The 17,699-nt window shown below is 39.7% G+C and overlaps 1 protein-coding gene across 2 annotated transcripts; it reads right to left on the reverse strand.

Moving 5' to 3' along the window:
• Positions 1-2,147: 2,147 nt before the first annotated feature.
• ccdc125 (coiled-coil domain containing 125) lies at positions 2,148-17,422 on the reverse strand. 2 transcript variants are annotated; one of them, XM_037778509.1, is made up of 12 exons: positions 17,157-17,422; positions 13,632-13,872; positions 11,965-12,023; positions 11,797-11,883; positions 9,700-9,777; positions 8,302-8,387; positions 8,124-8,206; positions 7,724-7,836; positions 6,356-6,460; positions 5,172-5,322; positions 4,545-4,651; positions 2,148-2,813 (listed from the first exon to the last, which is right to left on the reverse strand). In XM_037778509.1, exons 2-12 carry the CDS (start codon positions 13,870-13,872, stop codon positions 2,433-2,435), a joined length of 1,491 nt encoding a protein of 496 aa, XP_037634437.1. In that variant the 5' UTR covers positions 17,157-17,422; the 3' UTR covers positions 2,148-2,432. The 2 variants fall into 2 exon arrangements, with proteins under 2 accessions (XP_037634437.1, XP_037634436.1); XM_037778508.1 differs by having other exon boundaries at positions 11,965-12,026.
• Positions 17,423-17,699: the final 277 nt, after the last annotated feature.

Below are 17,699 nucleotides of genomic sequence, written 5' to 3' on the forward strand. Positions count from 1 at the left end.
ATTAAGTTTTTGTTTAGACCAACTGGATGATTAGGCTTTCTATATGAAAAGGTGCACTTCTTTTTATGTATTATCATCACGTGACTACAACATAATTATCTCCTCCCAGCTCCCTGTCCAAAATGTGTAATAGCAGGATTAGATATCATCTTGAGAGGCTTGATTATTATTATAGAAGCTGCTGTGTCTAGCAGATTGCACAATAACTTAAATATTAAAACATCATGGAATATGTTAAAAGTATTTGCAGCACAGAATGGGCGTCCGTCTTTTGGATTTAGAACCACGCTGGCCATTTTTAAGGCTTCTAAAATCTGCATTTCAGAATAAAAGCAGAAGATATAATTCTTTAAAAAAAATAAGTTAGGAGAAAAAAAAAAGTACAGGCTGATAAGTGGTTCCAGGAAAATAGTGAAAATAGTATAATAACATGCTGAAAACAAGAAAGTCACAGCATGTTAGCTATGGTGAAATTCCTCTTTGATTGTTAAAGTACAAGTAGTTAGCCTATATATCAACATATCAACATCAACAATCAAATATGGCTTGCACAGTGTCTAAGTTATACATTGGTGATTGGTGGGCATTCTGTTATGTGTAGCGTACAGCAGAGGACATGTCAGTGTGTGGATGGCCAATGTGATAATTAAGGGGAAACCACAATGCATGTGTGACTGGTTGGAGTTAGGTATGGGTTAGGAAAGGATCAATCAAGTCATGTCAAATTTTATTAACCCATCCACCTGCCCGTCCTTACGGAAGTCCAGAGAGGCAAGTGAGAAGAAAAGAATTCTTTCCTGTGTTTATGACTTAAAACATCTGTGAAGCAGGTGGAAAAAAAGTGTTTTGCCAAGATCATTTTTGTAAGTAATTTTTTTTTCATCTGCAAAAACAGGTGAAAAAAAAATTGTTTTGTCAGGATCATTTTTCTAAGTGTTTGTTGTTTTAACACTCATTTCGAGCACAAGAGGCTGAAGTGCACCACTACACCATCTTCTAAATACTAAAGACTAAAAGCATTCCCGTTTTCCCTTACAGCAGATTAAAATACATTTCTAGCCGAAAGAAAGACATGGCAGTATTACTAATACAATATATGTAGTGTTTAGAGTGCATGGAGAAATTAAAATCATCTGGAAGAACACATGAATGTTTTTAGTTAGATCTTCGGGTGGTGGTGGTGGACTTCTTTTCCATCTATTCTTAAGTCATAAACACAACGGAGAGAAATCCATTTAGACAAGACATTTTTTTTTTCTCACTTCCATCGCCTCTTCGGGCTTACGTACACCCTCCTCCCTAGAACATTCTTAGAACGTCACACTACTTCCCACTTTAATAAACAGCAAGTTATTATTAAACTTTGTTTGTCAAAGAGTCACAAACCAGTGATTTCTCTCACTATGTTCTGGTAAGGCATGAAAGCCATTTGCATGGAGGACAGGGACTCTTCCTACTCCTACACTAGTCACTCATGACTGGACAAACTGTCACTGGTCTTCGCTTTTGATTTTCAAAGCAAAAAACATGGAAACTGTTGACAATTTCCTTCTAAACTATTCCAGCAAAAAAAAATGTTTTCACTTCAAAGCCTGAACAGAACCTGGCTTCATTTTATACCAATAACAGTTCAAAAACGTTTTTGAAAAAGTTTGGGATAATGAACTTTCATATCTTCATATGCTTGGAGGTCGTGTTGTTCGGGCTCTATCTAGTTGGCATGGAGAGGAGGTCGTGTTGCTCAGGCTCTATCTGGTTGGCTTGGAGAGGAGGTCGTGTTGCTCGGGCTCTATCTGGTTGGCGTGGAGAGGAGGTCGTGTTGCTCAGGCTCTATCTGGTTGGCGTAGAGAGGAGGTCGTGTTGCTCGGGCTCTATCTGGCGTGGAGAGGAGGTCGTGTTGCTCAGGCTCTATCTGGTTGGCGTGTAGAGGAGGTCGTGTTGCTCGGGCTCTATCTGGCGTGGAGAGGAGGTCGTGTTGCTCGGGCTCTATATGGTTGGCGTGGAGAGGAGGTTGTGTTGCTCTGGCTCTCTCCGGTTGGCGTGGAGAGGAGGTTGTGTTGCTCTGGCTCTTTCTGTTTGGCGACGCCGGGGAGCTGCTTGACATCCTCCTGGATCCACCTTCTCACATATAATCACATTATATGCATTCATTTTTGTCATATGGATTGTCTATGTTGTATTTTCATTAGGTTGTTACTCTGTACACACGACATCTATTGCACGTCTGTCCATCCTGGAAGGGGGATTTGGGTGTTTTGACTCCAGCAGTGAGTGGTCAAATCATACGCTTTCATACCATTCCTTCAGATAAAGCCCCTGTGTGACATCAGAGATGCTACATCCAACGTCTTCCTATACGCTCTTTCAGAATCAAACCCCTGACTGCTGCGTCTGTGGCTGAGGCATAGAGTCTGGTAGATCCTGTGTGTGGATCAGGACTCCGGTTGGTTTGATTGTTGGATTTCAGGCGTGTGGCTCTTGTGGTTAGACAGTGGCTGGATGTTTGACTGTGACTGTGAGTCTGACAGCTCCCGTGGTTCAGTCCTGGACTCTGACAGACGTGGTGGTTGTCCTAGCTGAAGGTGGGAATCCGGCAGCTCTAGTTGTTGCTGTTCTTGGGTGTTGGACTCTGATAGGACTTGTGGTTGGATCTTAGACTCCGATGTATCAGATGTTTGCTGAGGCTGGCTCTGGTTCTCTGATGGGCAGCAATGTGAATCTAGATGCAACTGTCTCTGCAGCTCCTCGGCACTGTGGGCTAACATGATGCTCACCTTCCTCTGGTGGGCCAGGGCCTCGTCCTTGTCGTTCAGCTACAGCAGGAAACACAGCATTAGTAACTAAGGAGACAAATCCTTCCCTCTGGAGAGATTAAAAAGTCTTAATAATGATGACTTCTTACACGATGACCTTTTATGAGCTTTAGCTCCACCAACTCCACACACTAAACTTTACTGCAGAACAGCAATGGTCAGTCTAAAAGGTGGTTTAGAGTTTAAGCTTGAAAGTAGGAAAGAATGTTTTAGATCACGAACAGATGACTGAAGAACAAGTAACTGACACATTCAAGAATTCAAGAAGTGCTGTAATAGGATTTACTATTGGCAGAAATGGAATATAATATTAATAAGTATGCATTCTTTAGTGCATAATCACCTGAAAATAAGAATGGCTGTGTTTTCGTTACCTTAGAATGAGCCATTTATATCTACATAGGGAGCGGGTCCTCTCCACAGAGCAGGCCATCATGTTTCTACAGTAGCCCAGAAGGGACAAACCACTGCGTTAACTTTTCCTGCTTGGGCCGGAGTCGATAACGTTACTCGCTCCCGTCGTCGCCACTCTCCCTCTCTTGCTTCACCACTCACTTCCCACATACACACACACACACACACATACTGTACCTTATGCACTCCAAAGGACCTACGTTACTCTTACAACAACTGGCTCTAGAGAGGGCCATTTGCGTTTTCGGGTCGGCTTGACACACGTGAGAGGCTTCAGTTAGTTACAATCTGCAACCTCGACGCTAGATACCACCATCCTACGCATTGCTCCTTTAAAGATGAGCACGGATGCTAGGGATTGTTGAAATAACAACCAATGGCTGACTTTAAAACTTTATTACATTTTTCCAGCAGTTTTTCAACTTCTTCTTTAATTAAATGTTTTTCCTCGTACTACATGTTTTAAATCCATTATACCTTTGCCTACCTGCAAAAAATATTGGAAGAGGCTGACAAGAAGAAGAAAAGTCTTAATACTGAGGACTGACTCCCACTCCCCAACTTTAAACTGTACGCTTGGAGTTCAGTTTTAAGGTCATTGTTGATACGGATTCTCCCTCATCATTCCTCATCATGGTGCACCGTGGAGCTCAACATTACCTATCCGTACCGGCTGGAGGCTTTAACACTTGCTAATGTTCCTTTACTGCAAGGGATAAATTAGGTCCCATTATTTCTTATTTGTTAGATACTTTATACTCAGTTAACAACCTTCTAAAATTAAAACCCAAATGGTTTTTGAACTCACCTACCATAAAACTGCAATTAATACCCCGGGCTTTTATTTGCTTCAGTCACTTAAACTCAACCGGCGTCTATATGGGACAGGCCTTTAACTCCTTTCGCACAAAACTCAGCAAAGATGGGAAATACTATCAAGTTGTTTATTTAAACCAGAATAAATATTACTTGTATAAAAATAAGACTCAAATTCAAGTACAAATCTATATTACGAGGCTATATTTAAGCAAAAAAACAAAGGTAAATGCCGCAGTTAGGCAACAAAACCACTTAGGTTTAGGAAAAACATCATGGTTGGGCTTAAAGTAAGTACGTAAACTAAGTAACATAAGTACAGAAAACACAACACAAACGTCACTAACGTCACTAACGTAACTTAAAAATCAACACTTTGGGACACGAACACCGGTCTCCTGGTTGAAAGTCCTGTGTTTGATTGACTCATTCAACTCCCATCTCACCCACCGTAAGCAGTCTTACTCACTTTTTATTCTAAATGTTAGAGGAGATACTAACCAAGTCCAGCAGTCTGTAGAGAGTCTCTAAAAGATCATCAGGCATCTTGGAAGGCAGCAATCCTCTCAACCTCTGGCTTACACTGATTAAAGGACTCCAGTTAGCACCTGGAAGGAAAAGGCAGACGCTTTTCTGATGGTCCAATAAATGGGAACTAATGAGGCACTGAAATCAAGGATTATTTAGAGCTCCATGGAGAAATCAGTGACGGTGTTAAACAAAATCATAGTAAATCCCTGGCTTTGACAGGGGAAACCTCGACTCTCATTTGAGAAGCACCCCTATCCAAGAAAAAAGCTCACCAGAATCTCTCTTCCTGTGTGTATAATTATTTTAGTGACATATTTCTGTGATCCATTCACATTTGGGGGCAAGAGATTTTTTCTGTACACCAGAATCAATTTGTAAATTCCATTTAATGCTAACAACTTGAGTTCCAAGTGTGTGTCAGGTTGTAGTAAGTCTGTCATTGAATTCATATAGAAATCACAGCCTTTTTTTCTTTCACCTTGAACATAGTTGGTTAGTCTAATAATTCTTGAAGTATTCCAAAATTCACTTCGTACCATGTGAATACTGAACCGGTTTGATCTAACTGTGTAACTACTGTGCTGATGGCAGACTTGCCTTCAGCCTTGCAGTGATGGGATTTCAGGATGTTGGCATCAGCCAGCAGCAGGAAGTGCTCACTTCGTTTCCTCAGCTGCTGTTCAAAGGCGATGCGAAAAGCGTCTGCAACCATCGACGCCTCGTCTCTCCTCAAGTGCTGAGCATCCAGCTAGAAAACACACACACACACACACACACATACTTACTTCATGGTTAACATAAATTTACACAGCCAAGCCAAAGCCTACTAATTTAACAAAAAATAAATAAAACAATTTATATTTATATATATATATATATAAATGTTATTTAAAAAAATAATACTAAAAATATAATTAGCTTACATGATATGCTGATTAATTAATCGCAACTAATTGCATATATCAATATTTGCTCGGAAAAGCCACCAAATGAAGATATTTCAACTCAAAAACATTAAAATATTGTGGCGCATGAGTGAAGCATTGAATAGAAATATTGAAAAAGGGCATTAGAAATAAAAAAAAATGTTTTATTTCCAATCATTATTCCAAATACAGTATATGTTTTTTTGTCATGAAACATAAGCCTATCACTTAGCCTAAAATGTGGACATAACGGGGTTTTTTTAAAAGTGATTAACATAAGCTTATCAGGCACTAATGTCACCATAACAGTCTTTTTTTTTAACTATTTAACATGCGCAACAAACACACTGATGAAGTCGCAGAAGGTGTCATTTTTTTTAGGTTAGGTTACAACCTGTTCACACATTGACAAAAAAAAAAATATTATTATCATTTATATGTGTAAAAACTTACATACAGTCCCTTTAACGGTAACATTGGTCCATAAATTAATTAACATAAACATTCAATAATATTATATGCATTCATTTGTGTTCATTTTTAACTCGTTATTATTTCAATTTTAATTATTAATATTATCTTCTTTTTCTTTTTTTTTTTTCTTTTCAGTCTGCACTTTCCCAGTGCCAGTGAAGTTAACATTGCCAAAAGTTGAATCACAACTTTGGTTATTCACACATTCTTTTATAAGTTGTAAGGACAAAATAGTTTCTATTAAAACAGACAGAGCAAGAAGAGCAGATCAGAAAGGACTGATGTTACTGTGCTATCTTATGGACCAAAAATAGAGGTTTGTGAGCAAAAAGAAGAAAAAGATGGAGCTTGGCACCGGTGAGGTGGTTCGATGTAGTTTACCTCCTGTTGTAGCTGGACGAGCTGCTTCCTGCTGGCGGCAGCAGTCCGACTGCACGGACAAGCTTCAGCAACACCAGGACACCGGCAGGCCCCCAAAACTGCCAGCTGGAAAACACAGAGAAGATGTAGACTAGTACTCAGTGAACAGTAAACTCAGTAAAACAAAACATTTGAGTTATAAAACTTCATTATTAAAGATTAAACTTGTTTCTTTTTTTTCCTTTGCTTGTGACCTCTTACAAAAAAAAATGGTGTATAGTTGTGTCTCCTCGTCATGTTTCGGATGTCTATGAGTTGTTTGCAGTTCAACTTAAGAGACATTTCCCCTCTAAACTTCTCACATGGTGTCATTTAAAGGATTTATCTGGTGACCCTTTGGAGGGGCCTGACCCCTAGGTTGGGAACCACTGGACTAAACAAGCTAACTGTAAAGTAGCTCCACCTGGATTAACTACAACAGTAACATGTTGCTCAGTGTTAAATGGACAATGTGTAGGATGTGGTAGCATCTAGTGGTGTGGTTGCAGATTGAGTACTCCTCCGCTCACTCCTCCCTTTCCAAGACTGCGGTAACATGAGCCGTCAAGTGTAAAACGTGGTAACGATGTTAACGCCTCGCTCAGAGGCCATCCTTACCATAACAACACTACTTTAGGGGCAACGGAAGTCAGGCGGCAGCTGGCGCTACCACGGTTTTGATACTTTTGTACTTTTACTTAAATAGGATTTTGAATGCAGGACTTTTACTTGTAATGGAGTATTTTTACCTTGTTATATTGGTACTTTTAATTAAAGGTCCCATATCGTGCTCATTTTCAGGTTCATACTTGTATTTTGTGTTTCTACTAGAACATGTTTACATGCTGTAATGTTAAAAAAAAAGCTTTATTTTCTACCTGAATATGCCTGTATTTACCCTCCGTCTGAAACGCTCCGTTTTAGCGCATTTTGACGGAATTGCAACAAAATTGCGTTGCTAGGCTACAGCTTGGGTCCATGTGTACTTCCTGTCAACTGTTGACATTCACATACACAGCAACCAGGAATAAACTGGGACACCTTTAGAATGTTTACGTTTAAATCTGTGGAAAGGGTCTAAATATTGTATATTTGTGACATCACAAATGGGCAGAAATCCTGACAGCTTGTTTCAAATGCAGAGTTTCTGAATACGGGCTGTGTGTATTTCCCTGTGGATTGAGCGTTTCGATACTTTCACAGTATTTATATAGGACTTAAGCCTGCTTTATAATAAAAATCGCACCTTTTTATAATATGGGACCTTTAATTCTTGACCCGACTGTAATTATCCTATCCTCCTCTCTCTCTCTGTGTGTGTGTGTGTAAAGTTGATTGGTGCTCTCTCACCTCCAGAACAGTTGCGTCTCTCTCTGGGCTGTACTGAGGTTTGGTTTCTTGGTAAGCTCTCTGCTCCTTCACACTCAACATGGAGAGAAGCTCCAGGTACTGCCGACTACGAGCTGCAAACACACACACACACATAATGTTCGTGATGACAACTAAATCAATTTGATTTGCTGATGAAGACCACAAAATGTGGTTGAAAAGCTCAGAAAAAAACACTCATAAGTGGATTATTTAGATGCCAGTTTTGAGTGTTGGTGAGTTGGAGTCGTACAGGGTTGGGAGGTGCATGAGGTTTGGTGACTCCACACACTGATTTCCAGACAGATCCACTTCCCTTCACAGATGGAGATAATCTGTGCAGACATGGCTAGTTCATGATTCTACAGTATTCAGGATTTACCAGAATGTTCTGCCCGGAGCTGCTGGATCTCACTCTCTCTTTTCTCCCATCTGTCAGTCAGAATCTTGTTCTCACTCGAAATTCTGATAACAACAACAACAATAATAGTCACAATATGAACCAATGAAAGTACCACAGACATGAGTGTGTGTGTGTGTGTGTGTGGAGTAAATCCAACCTGTTGTATTTCTCCTCCCAGGATTGCTGAGACTTCTTCATCTGGACCTGGGTGAAGCTGAGTTCCCACTGCAAGCTGTTCACCTCCTGCAAGAATTGGAAGCAACAGATCGTCCTCATTTACACCTGGCATTAAAATGTGTTTTGGGTGATCAGATTGCAATCAGATAGTGTTTGACCACATGAAAGTTCAGGTGTAAATTAACCCAAAACGCATTCAGGACGGATTGTGATCAGATCGGCAGTGGTCAGGGACACATTGTGACCACATTGAACATCAGTGTAAATGCAATTGGTTTTCAATCCACATACAACAACTACATGGGCGGAAATACGTAACCAGCAAGGAAATAGCTATTTGTCAGTTAACTAGCTAAGTACAGTTTTGCAAACAAGAGGAGGATGTGATGCTTGGTTGTTTGAGCTGGACAGAGCCATCGGATCTCAATCAGATCTCAATGTGGACACTGGACACACATATTAATACCAGGTGTAAATGTAATCAGGTTAAATCACTGGGCCACATTTTAATCCAAGGTGCAAAGGGGGTAATCATGATTCATATATTTTAATATGTTTTACTTTAATTATTACATAACACTGGGCCACATGCATCTCGTTTTATATATAAGGTTATATACACAGCCTTTAAGTCCCATGACTTTACTATGACGACATATTTTTATGGCCATATACACTACGTTCTTCCTTCCTGGCCCCAGTTTTCCAAGCATTAATCCAGACTAACATCGTGTTACTCAGTTCAAAGTATCCGGTTAACTCTCATGAAGCCAACTTAGTTTTTCACATACAAAAACAGAGGATTCATTTTCTGTTATCCTGAATAACCGACCAAGAGATTAGTAACTTCAATGACCCGTAATTTATCAAACTGAGTCACATTTAATTGAAACAAATTGATTGTTTCAATCCAGGTGTATTCACTGCAGCTATACCATTCAAGTGCATTTCATATGTCCAATCATTCATATAGGCTACTATACCTTTAGATACATTATGCATTTTCAATTTTGCTCAGGATATCCCTAACCTAATTTGAATTGGTCTTTTTTATAAATTGTATTTCATTGTATAGCCTATTTCATCAACTTTTTATAGTGAAAGTTGGGATACTTACACTGAGACATCTGAAAAATGCGTCCCTTATACTCATCTAAAAGCATAATTATATCAACATTTTCCTTTTTCCAATCACAGTGTAACTGTAAACAGAGAAATGTCTCTTTATACCACCGTGTCTCGTCATTACACTCGTGCTTCCTTTTGTCTTCGATAAACAAGAAAACGTAGCAGTTAGTTCCTGACTGCTGAGTAGAAACCTGCTACAGAATGTTAAAGCAAACAGACCAAGCCCTTATTTGAGCAGTCTTGCACTTACCTTCTCCAGAGCTTTGGCCTTCGCCTCACTTTTCTGCAGCAGACTTTGAGTGTGGCTCGTGGCTTTGTCAAGAATGGCCTGTGTGAAGAAGAGCAGTTTTTATTTATCAGCTGAACAGTTAAGACTCTGCAGGTTTTTATCTCAATCTATTACTTCCTTCTCTCTGACTGAAGGAAACTGCTTCAATACTTCAGAGACAAAGGACTTGTCTACACGATCCAGTCTTACTTTGCCTTTGTCACAGCATGTTGTTCACATATAATACGACGCTGGACTAGCAGATGTGTAGAACTGTCCAAAGGCGACTATTTTACAAAATTGCCTAAACTCTATAAAGGACTGGAAGGCATATCATTTGGAGCAACTTTATACTGATTAACCCTAAATTGTTACTAAGGTGAAGGAAAGTGTTGTGTTCTCATCTTTCATGAACTAATCTAACCTCTGGAATGCTGAACTGGAAAGTTTCCATCCATTTTATATCCATGTATATTGCTGCAAACAGTCAGGATATGATACTGACAACATGGATAAGATGTCCTTTAAGTGCTCAGGAAAAAAAATTGCATTTGAACATCTTCATTTTCATGACAACTGGGCAACTTCATCTGCTGAAGAAGAAATGCCAACATGATATTTTGCACGCTAAAACATTATGTGAGATTTTTTAGCATGTCCGAAACCTTAGTATGAAACCACTAGTACGCAAATTGCATTCTATTTAATAATAATTGCAATACTGGACACTACGGCGGCATAAATATCCCATAATGCAATGCGGTAGTAACAACAACGTTCATAGCAGACAATGGCGGACAGCTCTGTAACATCACTAACGCCTCAATTTCAGTATAAGATTCCACTTTGCTATAGAAGAAATCTAATTTTTAAATTAGTTCAGACTTTATGATTCTCACATGTCATCATTTGGTCACATGAGGTAGGCATGGGTTGCCGTGGTTACACATCTCGAACTGGCAAGGAGGCTCTGAGGAAGTGATGTGGTAATTGCAGAGTATGTTGAAGGATAACACACACATTGAGTATGTAGTGCATAGTACAGTATGTGTTATGGTTGATCATATTATATGATCCAAAGCTCCAGAACATCTAGCCTGATATATCTCCTTCCTCTAAAAACTCTCTAAAAACTATTAAAACACATAAATGAGCCATTACTGAACCTTTTTAAATTTTTTTTTTTTTTTAAACTATATATTTGTGAGCATTTTTTTAAAGATATACGCCTTCAGTATGGAACCAGTTGGCTTGGAGCTGAGAGCCACAGACAGGGTAGGAAAGTCAGGCAGTGTCCACCCATTCATTTGAGTGGGGGTAGTGCATTTGGGATGCAGAAAAAGTTGAACAGAATCAACTTTTGGGGAAACGCAGCCCAACAGTCACGTAACCGGTGACCCAGAGCTGTACAACCCAGCCATGAGGGAACAAAAGACGTAAATCGTCGTGCAGTTGCTTGGTGTGAATGGGCCGTACACTCCAACAACCCTGCACAACCCTGCAGTGAATTGCCGCTACGTCCGTTTATGCAGGTTTTTTTAAACGCGGGAAAAACCTCCTAAAACTAGGCAAAAACAGACCTCCTTTCCTATTTCAAGTAAACGAGTATGCCTTTCTGTTTATTTCCCTGGTGTGTCATGTTCGACGTCATGAACGCGCCGGAAAACAAGGTTAGTAAACAGTGAAAATGTTACGGTGGTCTTATTGTTTCTTCAAACTCTGTGCCGACTAATTTGGAACGATATTCCAGTGCCGCTTGGACGAAGACGAGTGAAATTTGAGGCTGTGATGACGAAGAAAGCGCCATAAAAATGGGTGAAAACTGGTGTGTTCACCTGGCTGTCATGTTTCCATCACTGCCGATTTTAACCTTTCCCACTGAAGACAGATGTTGGTGGGTGTTAGTGGGGGTTTTTGTCTAGTGGAAAAGAGGCTTTAGAGACCACTAGGTGGTACCAAGGGTGCCCGCTAAGCAGCATTCTTGATGGATACTTCATCTGCTGTCTGGGCACTCTTGTGATTCCAACTGAACTACAGAACAGATGCAGTACTTCAGTATGTGTGTGTGTGTTGCTCTACCTTCCCCTGCAAGATCTTCAGAGCTTCATATTTGCCTTCAAGGTAACGATGTGCCACCTCCAGCTCACAGCATAACATGTCTATCACCTGTCAACACAGCAGAACCATCAGCTACATTTAGCCAGGCTGGAGTCAAGTGGACAAAGTTATAGTTTGTCATTGTCCTACCTCAGTTGCTTCCTGTAGTCTGTCTTTCAGCTCCTCTTTGGACAGGTCAACCAGGGAGCCTGCTGATTCACAAAAAGTGTACTCGCACATTAGAGGTTTTAGAAAATGTGTGTGTGTGTGTGTGTGTGTGTGCGTGTGTGCGTGTGTGTGTGTGTGTGTGTGTGTGTGACACACACTACCGTTCTCTTGCACATAAAGCTTGATTGTGTCCAGTCAGGTGTGTAAGAGGACTACTCTATACAAAACGCTGTACAATGGTTCAACCAGACTGACGGTTGAGAGGGGCAGAACGAGACAAATATCCCTCTGAGCAACAGTTGAATAAGAATAGAAGAAATCACCCCTCATTTGTAAAAGAAACTGGAAGCTGAGCATCAAATTGTGTGCAGATTTAAACAGGAACAGGTTCCTGTTTCAGTGTCAAGGTCACGCTAATGTAGCCTATAGAACAAGCTGGAATTAAACATGTTGCTTTAGCCAAGCTCTTCTTCAGACTTCACAATAGAAATAGAAGGTTAATCTATGGTTATTGGAATATCAGCTGAACATACTATGGACTGACAAATCACAGTTTAAACCTCTTCAATCTAACGACTGAGTAGACTGCAGAGGGCCCAAAGAAAAATAGACAAACTAAATATTTAGAGCCCAGTTGACCTGTTGTGGTTCAATAATGGTCGAGGGTCACTGATGCTTTTCTGGACTGGAAAAGTAATTCAACATCCAAGTTTCAACAATATTCTCCACTGTCATGTGACACTTGACAAGTTTGAATCATTTCATTCTTCTTCTTTTGGGGACAAAACTATTTCAAACGTAAATAATACATTTGGTATATGTACATATGAATGTGTGTGTAGATATAGACATATGTATATACTGTATGTATATGTATCTATATATGAGGTTGGTTGTATGTATATGAATATGAACTTACCTCTTGACACTGCACTATTACAATGGGTAGCACTTTTGTTTTTTTTCCTTTCTTTTTTTTATGTTTTTTGTTTAAATATGTTGTTGCTGCTGTCTGTATGTCCCTTTACAAGAATGTGTATGTATTCCTTTAACCTTAAATAAAAATACAAAAATAATAATAATACATTTGGTGTCTGAATTATACTGTTTTATCTCTGATAAAATAGTTATTATTGAAGGAAAGAAGAAAAACATCAATATAACAGCTGATTACTAGCTTTTGAACAGTACAGTTCGGAAATTATTGTAGCAGAAAAAACCTCCTTATGGGTTCAAAGCCAAGTTTCAAAATTAGCAATTAACATTATAGAAACCGCAATGATCAGAACAACCTACCTATGAAATATTTCCCAAAATTGCAATCTTACTGAACTTAACTGTACGCTAATTGTCCAATTTGGGCTAGAGTCAGTTTAAAACATGTTTCCTGATGGAACACGATACAAATTATTTCCTGGTTTAAGACCAAAATACAAAATTGCTAGAAAATATATTTTTTTTATATCCACAACTTCATAGTATTGTGTATTCCTTTATCAACACATATATGTTTTGATTTATGTGAAATGATAGATGAAGTGCTGTCTGCTATTTCAATCGAAGATGAAATGAAATCATTTGACGGTATCTGATTCTTGTTTGTCTCCTGTGTTACAGTAAAGGGTCAGGTAGGTCACAGGTGTTCTTACTGGAGTGAGGCAGCGTCCACTTCCAGCGGGCTCTCTGCTGTGTCTCTGCGGCCTTCGGTCCGGGGTTGCTGCTGCACCTGAGCAGCTCCGTTGTGGACAGCAGGGTGTCTGTGAGACCAGCAAAGCTTTGGCTCTTCTTCCTGGTGGAGCTGGGCACTGCTCTGACTCTCATCCCGTCACCCAGGTCTCCATCCACCATGTCATCCTCCACCGGGCTGCAGGCCTCACTGACCTCCTGCATCTGCACCGAGAGAAACCTTACATTACATTCACCACAGTATGGATCTATTAAACCTGCCAAACCAAATATTGATTAGCTCAAACTTCAATGGTTAACCCAAAACTTACCACGAGTGTTATTGCAATCCATCAATCGGCAGAGATTTTAAACATTAAAGGTCCAATATTGTAAAAAGTGAGATTGTCATGTCTGTTATAGTATAAAGCAGGTTTAAGTGCTATATAAATACTGTAAAAGTATTGAAACGTTCAATATACAAAGAAATACGCATAGCCCATATTCAGAAATTGCGCGTTTGAAACAAGCCATCAGGATTTCTGTCCATTTGTGATGTCACAAATATACAATATTTAGGCTATTAAACGGTTTTAAACGTAAACATTCTTAATGTGTCCCAGTTTATTTCCAGTTGCAGTGTATGTTAATGACATCAGCTGACAGGAAGTAAACATGGACCCAAACTGTTGCCTAGCAACACAATTCCGTTGCAATTCCGTTGAAATTAGCTAAAACGGAGCGTTGAAGACAGAGGATAAATATAAGCATATTCAGGCAGACAGTATGAGGAAAATAAAGTTTTTTTTTAACATTACAGCATGTAAACATGTTCTAGTACAAACACAAAATACAAGTATGAACCGGACAATGAGCATGATATGGGACCTTTAAGATAATATTTACACCCAAGTAGCTATCTCTTAAATATCTCTGGTTGTATTAGGCCAGAGTGGATAGGACTTCTTTATGGTCATATTGGATTCTTTTTTTGCATCAATGTGAAATTCCTTTGATTTGTATTCTTTTTATTTTTCGCTTCATTGCCAATAAGTCGCCCCTTATCCTTTAAATGTCACAGAATCAAAACAGATCAAACTTAATTAGAATCATCATAAACATACAGGCACATACGTGCGATTTGACCTCTGCATTTAACCCATCCTAAGCATTTAGGAGGAGTGGGCTGCTGTGAAGCGTGCCGGGTAGAAACGTGGGGTTCAGTGTCTCACTCAAGGACACTTCGACATGCAGAGGAGGAAGAACCGGGGATCGAACCACCAACCCTCTAGTTAAAGGACTACCTGCTCAACCAACTGACCTATAGCCACCCAAAGCTCAAATGTCCATTTCCTATTCAGCAGTCCCTCCAAGTCCTCATAACTAAAAATGTTCCCAGGTATAGAAATAGGTATTTAATTTGCTGGATTAGCCCAAAAACAGACATTTCAATACCCACAAGACCTAACTGACTGCTGTGGTAAAGGTTACTGCTACCGATTGAGCTGCATGTGCTCAGTTAACCGGAGCGGTCAGTTGTATATTAACATAATAGCATGAGGGGAAAAAGTTGTGTAAATTCCCAAGATGAGTGTCTCATACAAATTAACTTAAATGCTGAAAATGTTCACAGATTAGATATTGTACAATACCACTGTGTTTTCTGCCTCCTGACTGTGTTGTAGGCCTACACTACAGTATGGAAAGGTTGAATCTACCGTACAGTATTTTCCATTTGAAGTCATCACGTGGATGGTAATTGGGTTTCAGCCATCACTTTTAGATTTGAAATCTTTAAAGGGGAACTACGTCCATTTTCAAAATTCATACATGTTATTCCTATATGGTCTAACACAGTCTAAAAATATTAGTAAACATGAACAACTCTCTCAAATCCAAACATTAGAGTTCTAAAACTCAAATTTGTGATGTCATCAAATAGAAAGAGTGGAACTGCTCCATAGACAATGAATTGGGAGAGATGTTCTAGAGACACTGAGAGCAGCCAGGGGAATGATCTGAGTATATGGGAACATTTTCTGTTTCACAACTGACAACACTACAGTAGAATAAAGCTCATTCGGGTATAAAAAAAGTAAGCAAACATTCTGTGGGTCCACAAAATCAGCCTCCAATTCATCATCTATGGAGCAGCTCCAGATGTTATACCTTATGACATCACAAGTTTGAGAATTACTTCTCTTGTTTCTGGCTTCTGAGAATGAGATGTTTTCAGCTGTTTTAAAAAATGTCAGATTGACAACTAGCATGAGGTTACATACATATGGTCTTACTTTAACTTATGTCAAATTTATTTTATTAAGTAACGTGTACTTGTACTCAGGAGTTGAGTGAGTACTAGTCTTCATCTAAACCAGTGTTCCAACCTTTTTGGCCTGTGAACCTTTGAAACCAAACAGTCTACTTTTAACCTCATTACAGGATATGATTGTCTTTACACCGATCAGCCACAACATTAGGACACCCTGTCCGGTCTGCGGCTACGCAGCCCCATACGCAACAAACTGCAATATACTGTGTGTCCTGTCACCTTTCTATCGGAACCAGCATTAACTTTTTCAGCAGTACAGTAGCTCTTCTATTGGATCGGACAACACGGCCCAGCCTTCGCTCCCCACCTGCATCAATTAGTCTCGGGTCTTACCCTGTCACCCTGTACACCGGTTTTCCTTCCTTGGACCACTGCAGACCGGGAACATCCCACAAGAGCTGCAGTTTTGGAGATGCTCTGACCGAGTCGTCTAGCCATCACAATTTGGCCCTTGTCAAAGTCGCTCACATCCTTACACTGGCCCATTTTTTTCTGCTTCCAACACAAAGTTCAAAATGTTCACTTGCTGTCTAATATATCCCACCCACTGCCAGGTGCCATTGTAACAAGATAATCCACGTTATTGCACTTCACCTGTCAGTGGTCTGAATGTTATGGCTGATCAGTGTATATTATTTTGATTAATTTTAAATAAACATTTCCCAACTTCTATTGAAAATTCTTATTCATACAGTGATAATGATTTCAGTCATAGCCTGCTATCCAGCTCTGCCTATTATTGACTATAGCATAGATGGTAAATGGACTTGCATTTGTATAGCTCCTTTCTAGTCTTCTGACCACTCAAAGCGCTTTATACACTACATGTCAGCATTCACACATTCATTCATACACTGATGGCTGCTATAACTTCCTCATCAGGATCTAATGTAAATACTCATTCACACACCGATGATGGCAAAGCCTTCGGGACACGTGGACTGGAGGAACCGGGGATCGAACCACGGACCTTCCGATTAGTGAAACGAACTCCGCGCTCTTATCTCCTTTATCACCCACATCCGGATGCATTACCGAGATGACGTCACTATAGTCTATAACTGTATAACTTATAGTAAAGACTTGGTGAAACACAAACACATCCTGAATTTTTACAATATTTGTTACAGAAATGTCCCTTTAAAGTGAGTGATTATTATTCATGACTTCCTCTCACCTGTAACTTGTGAAGCAGTAAAGGTGATTATTAACTCCTCGGTGCTTTTCAGCCTCCAGACAGACAACAGAGAAAGTTTAGTAAAGTTTGATCCGACGAAGTGAGAGCTCAACTTTTTAGTTAAACATATTAATCCAGCGTCGCATTACAAAGACTCCGAAGTGAATCCATCCCTTCCTCCACCTGCCGCCTCGTCTCTCTACCTGAACACCTGAACACCTGAACACCACCTGCAGCGTCGAGCTCACTGCGGTAACACCAGCTCCTTCCGGGCATTACCTTCAAAATAAACTCCACATATATTTTTTAATACAAAAACAAAGCTTCCTCACATAACAATAACTCAACTAATTAAAAATAACACACCGTAAAAGTAAAGTACTGTAACATAAAAGATACAAGAATGAAATAGCACATTTAATAAGTTGAAAGTAGTTTAGTGAGTCACCATCATCACCAGAGGGAATATTTAAAAGAGCTTCATGTGAAACGGTTGAGTAAATATTGGATGAAGGGGTGTGTGTGTGAAAGGAGAGTGTAACA

The sequence above is a fragment of the Sebastes umbrosus genome, chromosome 8 (assembly GCF_015220745.1).
Source record: "Sebastes umbrosus isolate fSebUmb1 chromosome 8, fSebUmb1.pri, whole genome shotgun sequence".
In the NCBI taxonomy this organism is placed as follows: Eukaryota; Metazoa; Chordata; class Actinopteri; order Perciformes; family Sebastidae; genus Sebastes; species Sebastes umbrosus.